General features: G+C 47.4%; 2 protein-coding genes across 5 annotated transcripts in view; one reads left to right on the forward strand and one right to left on the reverse strand.

Annotated features, from left to right (window-relative positions):
* Nucleotides 1-15539, forward strand: part of NRAP (nebulin related anchoring protein) — a 75896-nt gene extending 60357 nt beyond the window's left edge. For 3 of the 4 annotated variants that reach the window (XM_023206633.1, XM_023206635.1, XM_023206634.1), the window contains 8 exons: nt 5977-6081; nt 6864-6962; nt 8641-8745; nt 12063-12170; nt 13469-13780; nt 14561-14692; nt 15004-15008; nt 15285-15384. In XM_023206633.1, coding sequence (XP_023062401.1) covers nt 5977-6081; nt 6864-6962; nt 8641-8745; nt 12063-12170; nt 13469-13780; nt 14561-14692; nt 15004-15008; nt 15285-15384 — 966 coding nt within the window. Of the gene's footprint in view, nt 1-5976; nt 6082-6863; nt 6963-8640; nt 8746-12062; nt 12171-13468; nt 13781-14560; nt 14693-15003; nt 15009-15276 lie in introns of all 4 variants that reach the window. The other variant, XM_023206632.1, reaches the window with a different exon arrangement.
* A 412-nt stretch (nt 15540-15951) lies between these two features.
* The window catches only part of HABP2 (hyaluronan binding protein 2), a 35795-nt gene continuing 32210 nt past the window's right edge, over nt 15952-19536 (reverse strand). Inside the window, exons 12-13 of the mRNA XM_023206631.1 lie at nt 18377-18522; nt 15952-16130 (exon numbers count right to left, since the gene is read on the reverse strand). Coding sequence (XP_023062399.1) covers nt 15966-16130; nt 18377-18522 — 311 coding nt within the window. The 3' untranslated portion in view covers nt 15952-15965. The remainder of the gene's footprint in view (nt 16131-18376; nt 18523-19536) is intronic.

Genomic DNA, 19536 nt, shown 5'->3' on the forward strand with positions numbered 1-19536 from the left:
AGCCAGGTGGATCATGAGGTCAGGAGTTTGAGACTAGCCTGACCAACATGGTGAAACCCCATCTCTATTAAAAATACAAAAATTAGCCAGGCATGGTGGCATGAGCCTGTAGTCCCAGCTACTTGGGAGGCTGAGGCAGGAGAATCACTTGAACCCGGGAGGCAGAGGCTGCTGTGAGCCGAGATCGTGCCACTGCACTCCAGCCTGGGTGACAGAGCAAGACTTCCTCTCAGAAAAAAAAAAAAAATCTTTATTGAGCACATTCTGTATACTAGCCACCATTCTAAGCCCTGAGAGTGCAGCAGTTAGCAAAAGAGTCAAAACATTCCTGTGCTCATGAAACTCCTGTCATGCTAGAGGGAGATAGGCCATGGTAAATGCATGAAATATGTAATATGTCAATGGTTCTACATGCTATGGAGACATATAGAGTAGGGAAGTGGGGCAGGAGGCGTGAGTGTGTGTGTTTATGTGTGCACACGCGTACGTGTGTGCCATTTAAAACAGGGCATTAGGGTAGCTCTCATTGAAAAGCTGGTATTTGAGCAAAAGCCTTAAGGAAAAGATAGAAGGGGATAGGGAACTCCGGGCAAACTGAATGGCAAGTTCAAAGGCCAAGGACTTGAGTAGGAGCAGCTTTGGCCTGTTTGAGGCTTAAGTGAAGGAGCAGCCTTGGCCTATTTGAAGCCAAGTGAGTGGGGATGGAGTCACAGGGCCTGGGCTCTGCAGAGCAAGGATGATATGGTAAGACTGTAACCACTGCCGACTCTCACTGACTGCTTGCCTTTGCTTTTAAACTTGCAAAAGCAGTCTGACGTGGGGACAGCTGTTACTCCTGTTTTAGGGATGAGGTCATGTGGGAAGTGCTGAGGGAGAGTGGGCTCCAGAACCCATTCTTAACCATCGTGCTCTCTTGCGGGGAGCTCAGAGCAGGGAGTCATGTCCTCACAGCACGGGCATAGACCCTGAGGTGACCCCAGGGAGGTCCTTCCCTGAGCAGGGGCACCAGGTGGGCTGGTAGAGAACACTGGCCCCTCCCACATCATGGTGCAAGATTCTGGAGTCAGACTTCTGAGATTCCAACCATAGCTCCCCCACTACTGGCTGGGTGACCTTGGACAAGTTCATGCCTTCTCCAAGCCGCAGACATGGTCATGATGGCATGAGACATGACAATAATGACAATGGGACTGCGTTGCAGTGTGGCAGGCACTGCACCTCACGTCCTCTGTCTAGGCCCACAGCATCCCTAGGAGGAAGGTGCTCTCATTTTAGAACATAACCAGTCATCTGTGTCGGGGTTTCTCAACGTCTGCACCTTTGACGTTTTTGCAGGTTAATTGTTTGTTTTAGGGGCCTGTCCTGTGCGTTTCAGGATATTCAGTAACATCTGTGGTCTTTATCCTCTAGGCGCCCATATCACCCCACCCCACGGTGTGACAACAAGTGCCTCTAAATCTTGCCAAACAAATGTCCCCGAGAGAAGAAGTTATCCCCTATTGAGAATCTGGTTCTCAGAGGAGAACTGGTCTATATGAAACAGTTAGCATGACACCTGATCCATAGAAGCACTAGAATAAGTATTAGCTGTTTGAATATGTTCCTTACGCTAAGCCCCTCAATTCTGGTTGCCTTCAGGGCAATGACTACTGCTAGATTAATTGTAGATAGCAGTAAGTGGGGTATTCTAAACACATAATCAATTATTATTAATTGCAGTAATGATTTCATGAATTTAATTATCATTGCATTATTAATTACAGTTTGCTGGAACTGAAATATCATGTCATTCACCATCAAGCAGAGTGTAGAGTAGGGTGCATTCATCTGGGTCCCACATGGGGGATTTAGTTACTAAAGTGCCAGCCCAAGTTCCACTTACAAAGTTTTTCCATTTGCTAAGCAATCCTGAGGGCCCCCAAAACAGCTCATAGCATGACTTTCTGGTGCCCAACAAGGGACCCTCTTGTCAATGGCCTATTTCTTGAGAGAACAGAAGCCTTCTGGGACAGAACAGGCCCCCAGGGAAGGTAAGGAGGCCACCTGGGAGAGGTATGAGAGGTGGAGCTGGAAGTCAGAGGATGTGTGTGGGAAGTCCAGCTGTCACTGTGTGTCCATGAGCAGTCACTTCCCTTTCCAGGCCTCCATCTCTCCATCAGAAAAGCAAAGAGGGGCTGGGTGTGGTGGCTCACACTTGTAATTCCAGCACTTTGGGAGGCCAGGGCAAGTGAATTACTTGAGTTCACAAGTTCGAGACAAGCCTGGGCAACGTGATGAAACCCTGTCTCTACAAAAAATTAGCTGGGTGTGGTGGTGCACACCTGTTGTCCCAGCTACTTGGGAGGCTGAAGTGGGAAGATGGCTTGAGCCCAGGAGGCAGAGGTTGCAGTGAGCCATGATTGTGCTACTGCACTTCAGCCTGGGTGACAGAAAACCAGAGACCCTGTCTCAGAAAAATAAAAAGAAAGAAAAAAAGAAAGTAAAACAAAAGCAAAGAGGTTCGATTTGATCCATGATCTTAGACTTTGGGATTCATGGGAAAAATGGCTTTTAAATGGTGAGATCCACATAATGTCAAATTTTATTTTACTAACTGAGGAAGAAGGAAAAAGACAAATGTTACCTTAAGCTACCATTTATATCACTGTTATTTCTGAAAAGAAAGGACATTTCCACACTAAAAAAAGAAAGTAGAGAGAACATAATCTAAAAAGGAGAATCCCTCCCAAGAAATTGTAGTTGGCCATCTTAAATGCTGACATTTTAAAGGCAGGGTATGTATTACATTTTTAAATGCTAAGATGTTACTGCTTAAATTTTAAATGACCATATTATGCTGTACGCATTGTTTTTAAGCTGCAAATTGGTTAATGAGGGAGTCTGGGTTCGAAGAAGCTGTGAACAGGAGTCCCGGAAATGTTCAGCTGGTTCTGAGGCTTCAGGTTGATTGCAGCCATTATCAAAACTCCAGTTTCATGTGGTTCTATTACACAGAAAAGGGAACAAGTGCTAAATAGGTGTTATCTCAAGGGAGCAGCCCCAGCCTTCAACTGCTTCTCCTGACCTTGCCCTCCCCAGGTCAGAAAGAAAGCTTTGGGTAGGACCAGAGGGGACCCAGAGATGCTGAGCTCTTCGTGGCTGTGGTTCATTCCCGTGTCTTGCCCAGTTTGGACCAGCCCGACCCAGTCTTGCTTGACTCAGAAATTCACCTGAGATGCATGCCTGGTCCAGGCAAGATGCATCATAGGCAGGTGCTGACTCCATCACCTCTTCCGTGCTTCTCAAGTCTGCTGTTGCCTGCTCCCTTCATGGTCTCAGACCAGGCTGCTGGGAGTCCGGAAAGGCACGTGCACGAAATGTCACAGAGACAGTCCCAACCTCTCTGCTTCCAGCTGTGTGACCTAAGGTAGACTCCTTAAGCTCTTGGGACTCAGTTTCTCCCTCAGAAATAACAACAACAGCAATAACTAAAATGTATGGAACGCTTACCCTGGGCTAGACATTGGCATAAGCATTTTGTGTAAACTATCTCATTTAATATCTAGGTGGGTACCAGTATGACTTCTCTCTTTACGGGATGTGGCAATAAGGCACCAATAATCTAAGTAGCTTACCCAAGGCCACAGCTGGTAGGAAAATGACTTCCTCAAGCCTGTACAGCTAGGATAAGGCACAGTGAGGCTTCCAGCTCTTGCCTCTTAACTCCTGGCTCAATCTCTTTGGCTTCCCCAGATGACTGGATTCTGAACCCAGGTGCTCTGTGTCTGTCCTCTTAACCACTACTGGTGTGGCTTACCCACAGTACAGCAGCTGGTGGCTCTGCTGAGAGTCTGAACAATCATTTGACAACCAAAATGTTTCTCTGAATGGGAATAACTGTTCCTTAGGCTGGGCGTGGTGGCTCACACCTGTAATCCCACATTTGGGAAGCTGAGACAGGAAGATTGCTTGAGTCCAGGAGTTATAGAGCAGCTTGGGCAACATAAGGAGACTCCATCTCTAAAAAATAGAAAATAAAAGAAATTAGCCAGGTGTGGTGGTTTACATCATTCCTTCTGCATTAGAACTCGGGGACTAAAAGCTACAGCTTGAGCATTTGCAACACAGCGCTCCAAAATGGGGGTGCCGGGTAACCCCATGTGTGAATCAGAAGAAGGCTTCTAGACCTTAATATGTAAGAGGGGAAAAAAAGTGAGGCTGCCATTTGGGGAAGCCAGATTCAGCTGTGCAGCTTTGAAAGGTCCCTCATTATCTTATAATCCTTCTTCGAAACCATCTTTGGATAGCAGATTCTTCTTGACTCCCCTCCCCTTGCCCCCCCTCTTTTATCATGAAGTCTGGGGCAGGTGTGTTGTTTTTAGGATCTGCGTGAATAGTCAAAGCTGGGCTGGGAGCTGAGATATCAATAGACAATCCATTTATAAGAGAGTTGGAGGCACAGTCAGATCTTTGGGGAACCTGCATCTTGCTTTCTGACTTACCTGGGATCGTACTGTTCAGCTCAACAAAAGGCAAGTTGAAAGAGTGTTCCCCACTTCATCTCGTTTATGAAAGGAGCAAGGCCCGGCTGTGAAGAGGCCCTGTAGGATTATTCTCTCCAACTTAGAAATTTATCCAATTTTCTCTGTTCTTTATCAGAGTGCAAGGCAAAAGCTTTGCTGGTGTAGACTGAAAGATCATGGTATAAAAAGCAATCTTACTGACATGGGGTTTCGAAACCTGCTCCTGAGCCTGAGTGATGTCTCCCTTCACCAGTTGGAAGGCACAGTCGAATTTGCACAGGGGCATTAACCAGCAGACAGTAGATCAGAAACGGACCCTCTTTGAGGCCAGCTGTGAGGAACGCTGTGAATCCTGAAATGAAAGAAAACTAAAAAGGCCGAGAGGCTGATTTCTGGAGTGATATTTTGCGTTACAGCAGAGCTTATATCTAAATTAGAGAAATGCCATCAACTTCGTTTAGATCCAGATTTTAGATTTTCTTAGAGAGGCTTTTTCCACCTTTAAAAAATGCCTAATTTCCATAAAGAGAAGAGAAGAAGAGAAGCATTCAGGCGACTGTCTCGTTGTAGGCAATGTGGGCAGATCAAGGAATAGTAATGAGATTCAACATTTGGGAACGTTACCAATCAGACCTACTGTCTTAAAGCACCGTTTATTATTTCCTCTCAGGACTGATGCCGTAGCCTAACCTTCCGAGCTCTTAAAATGAGGAAAGAAAATAAGGCTTAGCCCATTTTTGGAATATAAACAAATCATAATGAGTAACAGTAGGAGGAGATGGTAAACTGAGGCATGAAGAAGTTAAAATGATTTACTCACTATTAGCTGGTGGCATGTAAGTTTGTTTCCGTTTTGAAAGTCCTGCTATAATTGACTTCTTTCCCCCTCCACTACCATTATCACAAGAACAAAAATCTAACTTAAAGAGTGGCTCTTAGCCCTGAGTACTAGCAGGTGTTTTTATGAGAACAGAGGGGTTGTTATGAACTTTGAGTATCACAGAGAGAAACTGAGTCACATTTTGGTTAAAGTGATTTGCTCCCAGTCATAGGAGGTTGAACCCAGAGTTCAAAGCCTGAACAGTGTGCAGAATGTTTCTATTTAGGCAGGCGGGTAATGGCCTCGCTGGCAGAATGAAACAAAATAATCCCAGCTGGTGCTTAGATATGAGCATATATCTCAGCTCTTTCTTTATGCGATCGTCCACATAGGTGGTTACTCTCTGCTTTAAATCCTGCCAGTTCACTGGTGGGACCTTCTTGTATCTCGTATGTGATGCATTAATTAATTCCTGGCAGAATGTACAAATTCAAACAGTTTGACTTGACGACATGCAGAATATACTCCCAGTGAAGATGTTAAAATGTTGTGATGAAGCATTATTACAAACGCTATGACAAATCAAGGATCTTCTTGAAAGCTGTGGTTGTCTTAGGCACTCTCCTGATAAAGCCCACGATTTTCTCCCTGCAGTTGCGCTACAAGTCAGACCTGGTCGGCATGAAGGGCATAGGGTGGCTGGCGCTGAGATCCCCACAGATAGAGAGTGCAAAGAAGGCTGGAGAACTCATCAGCGAGGTACCATCAACCTGTCCCCGCCACAAGTGACAAGGGCAAGCTAGCATTTCCTTTTGAAGAAGGAATCTGTTCATGGAGTGGAGATCCCAAAGGGCCTCATGGTCACTGGACTCCCAGTATTTTTGGAGGGCCATGTGCAACCAAATCCCAAGACAGAGTGAGGTTTCCCTCCAAATGAATTCATTGCTGAGGAACTGAAGGCATGATGTATTAGAAAGTTCTCAATAAATAAGTTACGTACAATTGTCATCTAAACTGGCCCATTCTTTGTATTGAGAGGAGGAGGAATTTGCCACCCATCTACCGAGTTGACTCTGTGTTCAGAGGTTTTCTGATTTCTGATAGTGTTAAAATTTGCCCAGGAATAGTTACATTAACTGAACTCCTCACCATACTAACAGCCTGGGGATCCATGCCCTGGAATTCCCTCGAAGGTGACACTGCCTTCTTCAGTTTCTTAATAACAGAATGTATTTGGACAGGGTCCAAGCAGGGCCACATTGATGCTGAATACTGCCCTTTACTGAATTCCTTTATTGTAGGGAGCCATAGTATTTTGCGGCCTCTCTCCAAGAGAGTAAATACCTGTAAAATGTTCCTTATCACAGAGGCAGCTGAATCTTTTTATACTCTTGATTGTTAGGTACCTACCAAGAAGAGAGGCTTGTTTTCCAACAGTATGATTGGCATGTTAGGTACTGAGAAGGTGGAGTGAAGCTGCATCCTGAAAAATACATGATGTTTGACTGTGTTTCCTGAGAATCTTTGTCTTTCTCTTATAGACCAAGTACCGTAAAAAACCAGACAGTATCAAATTCACCACAGTGGTTGACTCCCCAGACCTGGTTCATGCCAAGAACAGCTATATACACTGCAATGAGGTAGGTCCTTTCTTGTCATTCATCCCGAGCATGCAGTGTAGCACTGCTGCTCAGTGGTCCGGGTCTAAGAACACAGGCTCTGGACAGATGGGGGTGCAAACTTCCTTTCTACTACCTGGATGATCTGAACAGATGGGCGTGCAAACCTTTCTATTGCCTGGATGTTCTTGGGCCAGTTACTGAATCCCTTCTAACCTTGTTTCCTTTATTTAAAGGAGGTTGGGGTTGCGGGGAGGATAATAATAGCAACCATTTTATAAGATTAAATGAATTAAATGAGGATTAAATAAAGGCACAGAAAGCTTTTAGCAAGTACATGGAACACAGTAAGTTCTCAATAAGTGCTCCTTGTCATGGTTTGATTTGAAATCACAATGATAATAATGCTTGGTATTATTGATGATCCCTTGCCAAACACTCGATCAGATAGATGTTGCTTGTTGATAGATGGCAATGGAATTAAAAGATTAATATAACCCAGTTAGGGAAAAAAAAAAAAAAAAAAGGAACAGCTGTATTTAAAGCTTCTTTCTGCTTTTACTCTCTGTATAATTTAGCCCTATTTCCTCATTCCTGTCTTTATGTCAAGGAATAGGAGGTTAATGTTTTTCCCCTGAAATTGTTAAGGGATTCAGTTCTACATGTAAAGTGACAGCTGCTCCATTTCACAGATAGCCCGACTGCTGTACTGACCGATTCATATTTGTAAAGCCTGAGTTAAATTTGGGAATTGATCAGAATATTACAGTTTCACCTTTAAAAATACATAAGACTCAAACACTTCCTGAAATTGTTTGTAATTCTTAAATCACTGCTTTAACAATAAAAACCAGATAAATCTTGGAGTTTTAAAATTGTGCCTTCCTGTGATCCAGGTGGGCTATGAAAATACTAATTTCTTGAACATATATTAAGATGTTTTATAACAAAGAGAAATTACTAACTATGCATATTATAATTATTACCATTAATGTTAAACAACAAAGGCATTTGAGGCTGTACCTTTTTTTTTTTTTTGAGACAGTCTTGCCCTGTCACCCAGGCTGAGGTGCAGTGACACGATCGTGGCTCACTGCAACCTCCACCTCCCGGGTTCAAGCGATTCTTCTGCCTCAGCCTCCCGCATAGCCGGAACCACAGGCACCTGCCACCACGCTTGGCTAATTTTTGTAGTTTTTAGTAGAGACGGGGTTTCACCATGTTGGCCATGCTGATCTTGAACTCCTGACCTCATGATCCGCCCGCCTCAGCCTCTCAAAGTGCTGGGATTATAGGCGTGAGCCACCGCGCCCGGCCAAGGCTGTATCTTGTTACTAGTAAAAAGCATGTCCAATGCTCAATTGCAAAGATTCCCTGAAATATCTGCATATCTTCTATTGTGTAAAATACCCAGGTATGGCCAATCGTGGTGTTGGTTTGTGGCCCATTTGGAGCAGATCTTGATGAATATTTTTAACAGTCTATTTAAAACCAGCTGCCCCATCTGACCCTGGCTATAAAGGCATCCTCCATCAAATTGTGGGTTCTGGAGAGACACTGTCCACGGGCAGGACTGGGTTCTGTTCTATGCGGTGGGCACTCAGGTGGAGGGTCAGGAAAGGCAGGGAGTCAGTTGCTTTTCCCCTGTGGTTTCAGCCCACACAGTTCTCCATTTACCATGAGCCCATCTTATCCACAGCGCATGTATAGATCCGGAGATGCAGAATCCCTGCACAGATACACTCTGATCCCCGACCACCCCGATTTCACCCGAGCCCGCCTCAATGCGCTGCATCTGAGTGATGTAAGTGAACTGGTGGTTCATGGAGTGTGTGCCTACTTTTGTGAAATTATCTGTACTCAATGTGGATTTTGTTTTGTTTTTGTTTTTTTAAAGTTCTAGGAGGGAGGACTTGGAACAGAAAGGACACTGAACTGAGAAACTGTTTGCGTGACTTTCAGTCACTTTCCTCAGTGGTCTTCATTTTTTTTTTTTATCTGCAAAATGGTACTGGGGCTGAGCTAAACTGAGGTTCTTTCCAGCTCTAAAATTCTGACTTGGGCATGGCTCCAAAGACCGCGGTGATGTACTGGGTAACCATGAGGGGAGTGGTCCCCTGGTCCTAGCGGGTGTAGACACCTGCTCTTCCTGTTTCCTGGACCCCTTTCTGTAGCCATTCAGAGTAGTGTCACTGGAGATGGAGTGGCTCTGTCTCACTCCGCAGTTTGGAAAGATGCTGCAATGGTAGCCCATCCCATCCGAATGCAGCTCGCTCCTTTGTGCATGGGACTGTGGCCTCCAACGCTTTCGTTTCCCTTGGACATGTGCCCTTTGCGTGCATAACCAAGCTACTGTTTCCTAAACCCAGGCTTGTTGTTAGCAGGGGTTGGAAGCCCCTGGTTGTAATAGAATAGGCGGCCGCTTGGCCAGCAAAGCTATGATCCTTGGATAACAGGTAGAGAGACGGCAGAATCAAAAGACACTGTCAGATCAGAATAACACAGGCTGAGTGTGTTGGCCTGGGGCAGCGTGGGGCCTCCCAGAGTCCAGCCATTCTTCCCTCCCTGGCCTGGCCATTGTGTCCTGGGGCTCCGTGCAGATCAACAGCTGCTACCGTTCACCCCAGAGGTGGCTGCCTCGCAGGGGTTGGCGAGAGGCGCCTTCTAGTTAGCGTGTGTATTAGTTTGTTGCGTTTGTAAAGCCCTGTGGGATCCCATGCAGTGAATGCGATGGTGCTTTGTAAATATGAGTTATTATGACCATTTGATGCTTTTGAAGGATGTGCAAGGGATAATTTTAGAACAGCAGCTCTGGTGGGCTGACCTCCATCTGGGGAAGCAGGACCTCCCCCTCAGCAGAGCCTGCACAAAACATTCATCTCATTAATGCTTCAAGGATGAGGGAAGGCAAGGCCTCCATTTGAGGAACTATTGGAGACCCATCGCTGTAGAGAGTGGGATAAAGCTGCCAGTGCATTTGGGGCCCGGCTTCAGGAGGAGAGTCACCCCAGGCTGGTGATAGAGGCATCTTCCCTCTCACAAGGGACACCGGTCTGCAGAGTCCTGGAGCTGAAATTAGCCACCAGGGTATGCGGATATGGATAACTCATGAACCTCTTTTGAAAGAGCACTTCTTCGGGGGCGTGTAGAATACGCACAATTGGATCAAGTGCTCTGTGAGGAAGAAGTGGAGGGAAAGTGACCTTCCTGGGCAAAGAAAGCCATTGAGATGTGTAAGGCAGCCGAAATAACTAAAAATCAAATGACTCTAATGTGTGAGGATGAGGACAAAACTGTGCCCACTGTGATAAAGAAGAGGAACGCCCAGGGTTCCAAATCAAAGCGCCTACGGAATCTAAAGACTCCCAGTGGCAAGGCAAAAACCTCAACAGAATAAAAAACTCAGGGAGGAAGTGATCACAACCAAGCAAATAGTACACAGGGAGAAGTCACCCAGAGAAAGGGGGCCCACACACTCGGGAGACCCCCGATCTGGGCCATGCTTTCTAGTTGACCCTGAGTTACAGAGACTCAGAAGCTGGGGTGCATTGGACACCAAAGTGGGGTGACATTGGAGTTTGATGTTGCATCAAGTTTGCTGTCAATAACCAGCCCAGATCTGGTGTGGGAGTTCTTATCAGGAAGGCATGGTGTGCCCCTTGGAGAGAGTGATTGGGGTTTTGACTCTATTTGCTACTCTAACCTTTGTAGGGCCACCCAAACAGAAAGCAGAATGCTACAGAGGATCATCAGTCTGTCATAATCTGAACATTCCTACATGTCTTTCAGTCCTAACTGCTAAACTCAATGGTGACCCAATAAATCTAATCATTTTGGCTCTGTGTGTTAGGTGATTATCCCAGGAATGAACGGTTCTGCATTTCCAGGGCCTAGAACACAGTAGACATTTGGCTCAGAGTTTACGGCATCGAGTGTTGAAGTCAGAGGCGAGGATGGAGGTGAAGGTGGTATGATCTACAGTACAGAGAAATGATGAGATCCGCCATGCTTGGCCCAAGCACTTTGTGGTCCTCTCTAGTTCCAGGCCCAGTTGTGGGATGGGGTGGGCCACTTTGCTTTTCATCTGCCACTCCTCCTTTGCTTAATCCCCCCAATCTCCCGTAGAACAGAGCACCAGCCTTGACCTCCATTTCCAGGAGACAAAAGGACAGTTCTTAAGGGCCCCCGACCTGCTGTAGCTCGTGGAACGAGTGAGCAACCGACACGGTCTGGGGCTGTCACTTTGTCATCTGTTGGTGATGCGCCTCTCCTGCTGTCTCCCTTCTCTGTGGCTGAATAAAGAACAGCCCTCCACTGGGATCTCCAGATGCCTCCTTTTATAGAGCCATACCCTTATCTTGAAAAAAAAAATATTAGCTACATGAAGGCACAGAAGATTTTGATGCCTCTATCGGTGATGTGGGTCTACCTGAGGACTAAGAGGATATGATTACAGACTCCCAGAGGGCGTGTGAGAACAACTTGAAAAGGGAAAAAATGAAAGAGGAAGATATGAAACACATGGGTCAGGTGCTCGGTCAGGTTCTTGACAATAAATTTAATTCAGGTGAAGGCTCTTCCCTTCGTGCAGGCACCAGGGGTGTATATGAGATGCAGCATGCCTCATAGTGATGGTGCAGGGCATGGCATCAAAGCCAGGCTGAGGCCCCTCCAGATGTCAGTGGAGCTAACGAACACGTGAGTGCCAAGGCCCAAGGAACAGCACTTTTAGCATGTGGGAAGAAACTGGATTCTGGAAGCTTGAATTCAGCTTCCAGAATTCAAGAAGCTGCAAACCTGAAGCACTGAAAGTGAATGCAAAGACCGGAAGGAGTGGATTGGGGGTTTCTGATACCAAGGGGATGTTGCAAATGAACCATACTTGAAGATCACAAGCCCCACAAAAGCAGGGCCTAAGGGGCGGGTTGGGGGCTTAGAGCTGAAGCCTTTTACGACCAACCTCACCAATCCCAGCGCTAGGGAGTCCCCAAGGTGGACATGGGCCTATAGACTCTGCCGTCCTGGGAACCAACAAAGGTTAGGAACCATTCCTGCTGAGTACCAGCAACATGGAAGACAGTGCAGTGCCTGCTTACTCATGCTTTTGTTTTTCCAATCTAGAAAGTCTACAGAAACTCCTGGGAGCAGACCCGGGCTGGCAGTTATGACTTCAGGCTGGATGCCATCCCCTTCCAGACTGCCCGGGCATCCAGGGAAATCGCCAGTGATGTAAGACCCCATGTTCTCTCCCATAGTCACTGATGGGTTTTTCTCTGGTTTTCCCAGTTCTGTTGAAAGGCAAACCACCAGGACCTGTCAAGATTATCTCTCTGCACCAAAACTGAACACGTACTGTATTTTAAATGAAAGAAAAAAAAAGGGCTTTCCTTCTAGCATCTTAGGCAGAAATTGTGGTCGAGGAGGGCTGTATTCCCATTCTCTCTCTCTTTAGAGAGGCACTCTTAAAAGATGATGGATGAGTACCAAGAGGTCCATGAATATGTGCTTGGGTTGTTGATTTGCAATAAAAGGACTTCTTTTAGCTGAAGCTCAGTGGCATAATAGAAAGAGATAGGGCTTTTGCCCCAGATGGACATGTTCAAATCCTGGCTCAGTCACTTAGGAATTGGCTGGTTGTCTTGGGCAAGTTGCTCAAATTCTCTGAACTTAATTTTCTACATCTATGAAATAAGGATCTTGTCTCCTGGATTAATGTAGGAATGAAAACAAAATCATATATGGTGTCAGAAACATAGCAGGTCTTCTGAAAGAGAGGGCACCATTGACTAGACAAGTGTCCACAGTGCTAGATGGAGGCTCACCTGGGAACAGTTTCCTGCTGATCCACAATTTGATAAGTACAGAAATTAAGAGCATGTGATTTTTGAAAATTTTTTTTAGCAATTAGGACATTGTAGCATCCAAGCGTGTGATCACTGGACTCATCTCATTGAACGGGGTGAAGGCCACGTTGGATGTTACCAAATACAAGTGGTATTACTACCTACTAGCCACATGCAATAGGATCATACATGGGTCTTTAATGCATTGGAAATGTAAAAAGCAAATCAAATTGGGACTGAGTCTTCACTGTAGATGGTTTGAGGAGCACTGGACTAGGTCCCTGAAAGCTGGAAAGAATCAAAGGCAGAGTGGCCTATGTGAGAATGGGCACATTTCTCTTCCTGTTGAGTATCAATGATAATAGTGACAATACCAGTAGCCACCACTCAGTGGGCCAGAGCTCATGCCAGACATGAAGCTCAGTCCCTGTCTGATTGAATCCTCTCAGCGTCCTACGGGGTGGAGATCATTCTCCAATTGTATCAGATGGGGAAACTGAGGCTCACGGAGAAACTCAGTAACTGGCCCATGGCCACACAGATAGGTCTACCTGGATCCAAAGCCTGTGTCTTTAACCCACTCTTGAGCCCCCTGCTGAGAATGCCCTGGGATGGCCCCATATGTGAGGCTGGCCCTGGGGGAGGTAGGCACCCATGACCTGCCTCTGCTCCTCTGACTTGCAGTTCCGGTACAAAGAGGCTTTCCTGCGGGACCGAGGCCTGCAGATCGGGTACCGCAGCGTCGACGATGACCCAAGGATGAAGCATTTCCTCAATGTTGGCAGGCTCCAGAGTGACAATGAGTACAAGAAGGACTTTGCCAAGAGTCGGTCCCAGTTTCACAGCCGCACAGACCAGCCCGGCCTCCTTCAGGCCAAGAGGAGCCAGCAGCTGGCCAGCGACGCGCACTACAGGCAGCCCCTGCCCCAGCCCACCTGCGACCCGGAGCAGCTGGGCCTCAGGCACGCTCAGAAGGCCCACCAGCTGCAGAGTGATGTGAGCGACCTCCACCCACTCCCCTGAGGCCCTTCCTCTGGTGCCTCTTCCTAAGAGATGGCCATAATGCCACGTTCCATGTTAGCTTCTGGGGGAGCTGGGCTGAGAGAGAATCCAAGACACTTAACGCGTTAGTGCCAGAAAGAATAACAACAGTAACTACCACTTCTTGAGTGTCTTCTGTGGGCCAGGCTCTGTGTCAAATGCTTTCCAAGCCTCGTGCCATTGGCACTCATGCCAACCCCAGGACTGCCTCATTTTACAGATGAAGAACCTGAGGCTCAGAGAGGTTCAGTGACTTACTCAAGATCCCATAACAAATAAGTGGCAGACCTGGGATATCAACCGCTGTTTGTGTGCTGTGAGGGCCCAAGCTCTTGATGGCTATGCTGAACTGTTTCCAAGGGATCTTAATAGCTATTAACCCAGCACTTGCACTTTCCCTGGGAAGAAACTGAAGCCCAGAGAAGGGAAGTGGCCTCCCTAAGGCCACAGAGTGTGTGGAGCAGGTGTCACTGCCCCACCCACTCCCAGTTGCAACTTTTGTCACTTGAATGGGAAGATGCAAGAGACAGCAATATGCTGGCTGGACTCACAGTGCATTGGGGCCCCTGGGCCAGGGAGATGCTGCTTATGATAAATTTGTTCCCCTTGTTCTGGCTTTACTGATGACAGACAACATAGTCTCATTGTGGCTGCCTTTTTAATCTTCTTTACTTAATGGTCAAACCACTCCAAACCCTGCTGACATATTCCTCATGCTTCCCTCTTACCCTCAAGGTCAAGTATAAATCAGACTTGAACCTGACCAGAGGTGTTGGCTGGACCCCTCCTGGCTCCTACAAAGTGGAAATGGCTCGGCGGGCTGCGGAACTGGCCAACGCAAGGGGCCTGGGTCTCCAGGGAGCTTACGTGAGTAGCAAGCTGCAAAGCCACCCTGGCTTGCAAGGCCATGGGGAAAGACACACTCATTGTTTCTTTTCAAAGTTTATTTTTGGCCAAAGGTCAGCTAGCTCTAAAGAAGTGTGAAATGCAGCTCAAACAAGGCGCCTAATTTCATGGGTCTGAGATGACCAGGCAGATGACACGAAGGTTAAACTTCCTGCAGGGCTTTCTCTGAAGTCACAGCCATTAGTTCTGCAGAGGCAAACCTACCCGGGCTACATCAATCCCGGGCCAGGGCAGCCCAGGCTGTGCTGACTGCTTGCTCGTTACATTCGCAGAAAGGGTCAGGGACTCGCTGGATACGACAGTCTGCATTTTGAACCCTACTTTGTTCAGAAGAAAGACGCCAGGTCTAAATGAGAGATTGGCTTTGCTTCTTTCTCATTCTTGCCTTGAGGGCCCTTTTTCTCGGGGAGGGTAGAAGAGGGCAAAAGGAAGGGGAGGGTGAGCCTGTTAAATGCTCCCGGGGCTTCTTAGCATGCCCTGTGGGAACCGCGGCCAGGAGTGGGGGTGGAGGAGCTTCATTTTAACTTGGGGTATGTTTGATTCAGCATCGGAGGGCAGAAGCAGTGGAGGCTGGAGATCATCAGAGTGGGGAGGTGAACCCAGATGCCACTGAGATTCTGCACGTCAAAAGAAAGAAGGCCCTGCTTTTGTGAGCTGTGTCCACCCCGATTCTTGAGAGGCCAGAGAGGAAGCTTGCTCACCAGAGACATGCTTCAGATGGCTTCGATTTCGGCGAGCTGGAAAAAATGGCCCACCAGCCCATCCCAGATCTGCCTTTATTAAAATAATAACTCTGAAAGCAAATGGAGAATGTCGTATTTGTGGTCCTCTCTGATACCTAGACGTGGATGGCTGGTTCTGTTGAGTACCTCGAGTGTCTGGGCTGAGGAATAAAGATGTGACCATGGTTCCCATTGATGCTAGGCATTCTAGAGTCTGCATTTGCAGATGCCTGTGGTAGAGGCAGTCTCTGTGAGCACTGATTTTCTAGAACGTACAGTTGGTTGAGGAAAGCGAACATACTATGTTGTGTTGATTCCATCAGAAGCCTGGTGATATTGTGCAAATGCTGGTCTGGGAAGGCCCAGGCTGGGTGGCAGTTGTCTCTGCTTAGAGTAGGGACAGTCCACTGCGTGGTCCCCTGGAGGCTCTGGGGGTGTCCAGTGTTGGCCATGAGGCCTGCTGGTGTCAGGGTGCCAAGGAGAGTGGGTTCTGAGGTCCAGAAGACAGTACCTTAGAAGCCACTTTCACTTTTGATGGTGGCTTTGATCCAATTCAGGAATTTGGTAACTTGGGTGTAGACCCCTGGCCTCGTCCCACACTCCAGGCCCCAGCTCACTATCCCATAGACGTAGTAGGTGCCATCCTTCTCACAGGTCAGGGGTCCTCCAGAGTCACCCTAAGGGAAACAGAGGCATAAGCTCATCGTCATGAACCAGAGACATTTGGAGACGCCCCCACCTCTCTCCAGGGGGTGTCAGGAAGGGATGGGGTGGAGTCCCTTGCCAGCCTCCGTGGGCTTCTCGGGAAAGCAGTGACAAGGCTCTCGCCACATCTCACATGATACAAGACTCTAAGGGAGAGAAGATAACAGTGTCCTCTGTCCCTGAGTCCACGCGGGCTTGACAGAAGTGCTGCAGGGCTGTACTTCCCGACTCTTAGTGATGCAGATGTTATGACTGAGTTCTTGGGGGCCCTCAGCACACACAGGGGAGGAGGATGGGAACTCCAAGGCAGCATGGCCTAGGTGCTCAGCATGGTCTATGGGGTTAGATCTCCTGGGTTTCAAGCCAGGCCCTACCACCTGCCAGGCATGTGACTTTGGGCCTCAGTTTCTCACACTGTAAACCATAGATAGCAATAGATCCCCATCCCCTAGGGTTCTTGTGAAGATTAATTATTTGTAAAGTATATAGAACAGTGTCTGGTTCATATTAAACCCTCATGGAAGGTGGCGAGGATGATGATGGTGAGGAGAAGAAGACATTGAAGATGAAAGCTCTCGAAAACTTAATACTGCTTAAGCACTACAACTGACGGTTTTTTTTAAAATGAATTCCCTTTTAAACTTAGCCATGACCTTGTGATCTTATGGATAGATTTGTTCCATTTTATAGCTTAGGCATCTGAGATTGAAGAATTGCTTTCATCACTGATAAAAGTCATACAGTAAGAGACAGAAACAGGTTTCAAATCCACAACTATTTGTTTCCAAAGCCTGTAAGTGAAATCCTTCAATTATCTAGGGAATTGAACGAGGATTTTGTTTTTGTTTTTGTTTTTTTGAGACAGGGTCTCATTTTGTCGCCCAGGCTGGAGGGCAGTGGCACCCTCTTGGCTCACTGCAACCTCCGTTTCCTGGGTCCAAGCGATTCTCCTGTCTCAGCCCCAGTAACTGGGACTACAGGCATGTGCCACCACATTCACCTAAGTTTTGTATTTTCTTTCAGTAGAGACGGGGTTCACCATGTTGGCTAGGCTGATCTTGAACTCCTGGCCTCAGGTGATCTGCCCGCCTCAGCCTCCCAAAGTGTTGGGATTACAGGCTTGAGCCACCACGCCCAGCCTGAGTGAGCTCTTTTCTTAACTATCTTCTGGGAAGGAATTTAGGGCAAATTGCACCCATCTGCCCCTCCTCTGAGTATGTGAACATCCTTGGCTCATTGGGAAGAGACAGAGAGTCACAGGAGAGCCACAAACTCTGGAGAGAGGAACCTAGATGTCCCATCCCAAAGTGAGTTCAAGGCCAGCAAATCGTTGTGGGTTCCTTTGTACAGGGAGGCTCCCTCAAGGAGTTAGGATTTGAATGTTGGCATGCTGTTTTTCAGGACACTTAGAAGGCTTATGGGGACAACAGTCAGAAAAGTCTAAATGGAGCTGTTCTTGGGATTCTAGAAAGGACCCTGTGTGATGTGATCCCTACAGAGAAAGGGACTATGGGGAGTGGGCTTTGACTTGGGGCAGGGCCCGAAGTCACTTTAGCATTGGTTGATAGAGCCACCACCTTCTCCCTCTGCAAGTGTCTTTTGAGTCACAAGCCTCAGCAACTTGGGGTTCCAAAAGGCCCTAGACTACAGATACACTTCATTTTCTAGGGCTAAAACACACACACACACACACACACACACAGAGTCCTAATGATGAGTTAATATTACCGTAAAATCTCTAGCTTTAGGCTTCCTTCTTTCTCCTTCTAGCCACTGGTCTTCTGGACAGTTCCCTGTTTACTGGGATTCTCAGAAATCCTGCCCAACACTGAGGCCACAAGCCTGTTTGATGTCCTGCAGACTGTATTGTTCAAATCCCAGCCCTGCCACTGGCCACCCAATTGCTATAGGCCAAGATAACTTCTCTAAGCATCTGTAAAATGGTGATCATGATATCACCTTCACCAGTGTATTGTGAGAGTTAAATTAGACAATGCAGGCAATGTGACCTCTGTGGTCATTATGCTGAGTCATCCTGAGCTGATGTGGATGCAGATGTACCAAGGGGACCAGGGGGCAGACACAGCTCACCTGTGTCTTAGCTTTACCACAGGTGGACCTCTGAACCCAGCTCCCAGCCCAGGGCTCTAAGGGGCCTCCACCTAGTGAAACATCCTGCCAGTCTCTCCTTCTGCAAGCACCACTTGGAGTCTCTGACCTGGCAGGTGTCTTGCCCAGGTTTCTGAAGGTTTCCTGCACAGATCATACTGTCATCAATCATGTGATCATAGAGTTGCCGGGAGTTGCACAAAGTGTTGGAGATCAGCTTGACTTTGGCATCCAGGAGCTGGCGGGACCCTTTTCCTGGGGGGAAGGAACAGAGAAAAGAGTACTACTGTGGGGACCAGGGTGGCACCAACCCCACCAGAAACCAGACTGTCGTGGAGAAGCCCACCAACTCTCAGCTCAGAAAGGAAGAATTTTTCCAGGAGATGAGCAGAAAAGCCTCATCTTTAGCCTTCAACATGCCAGTGCAGACCTGCAATCCTGTGCTGGTCATGACAGATGGACCAGATAGTATATTCCCTCCTCTCTTTCCCCAACTAGGCCATGAGGTTCAGGAGGAAATAGATGCTGTCCTAACCATTTTAAAGTCTCCAAGGCCTAACCAAAGGACTGGCACAGTTCTTAGTGGGTGGGTGGGTGGGTGGGTGGATGGATGGATGGATGGATGAAGTGCCCTGTGCAGTAGGCTACCTGCTTCCTAGAGCAGGCATTTTCCCCTGTAAAGAAAATGAAATCAATCAAAACATGTCATTGGCTTTGAACATAAAGTCTTAGAGGCCTGTTCATGAAAAGCAAAATAATTCTAACCTGAGGCTCCAAAAGATGCCCATCTGAGACATCACCGTGCTGACCAGACCATATTGAGCAGAATAGAGGTTGACAAGTGCAGATGGACTACAATGAAAATGGCTGTAAAATGAGTTTACTGGTTGACCCTAAATCCAATTAGCCAGACATCTTTCTCAAAAGACTCAAAGTTGTATATTCCATTTCACTTTGTTCAGATGTGTGGAATTTCTGCAGACTTATTTAAAGTAATTCTCGGCCGGGCGCGGTGGCTCAAGCCTGTAATCCCAGCACTTTGGGAGGCCGAGACGGGCGGATCACGAGGTCAGGAGATCAAGACCATCCTGGCTAACACGGTGAAACCCCGTCTCTACTAAAAATACAAAAAACTAGCCGGGCGAGGTGGCGGGCGCCTGTAGTCCCAGCTACTCCGGAGGCTGAGGCAGGAGAATGGCGTAAACCCGGGAGGCGGAGCTTGCAGTGAGCTGAGATCCGGCCACTGCACTCCAGCTCGGGCGACAGAGC

The sequence above is a fragment of the Piliocolobus tephrosceles genome, chromosome 9 (genome assembly GCF_002776525.5).
Source record: "Piliocolobus tephrosceles isolate RC106 chromosome 9, ASM277652v3, whole genome shotgun sequence".
NCBI classification, from domain to species: Eukaryota; Metazoa; Chordata; class Mammalia; order Primates; family Cercopithecidae; genus Piliocolobus; species Piliocolobus tephrosceles.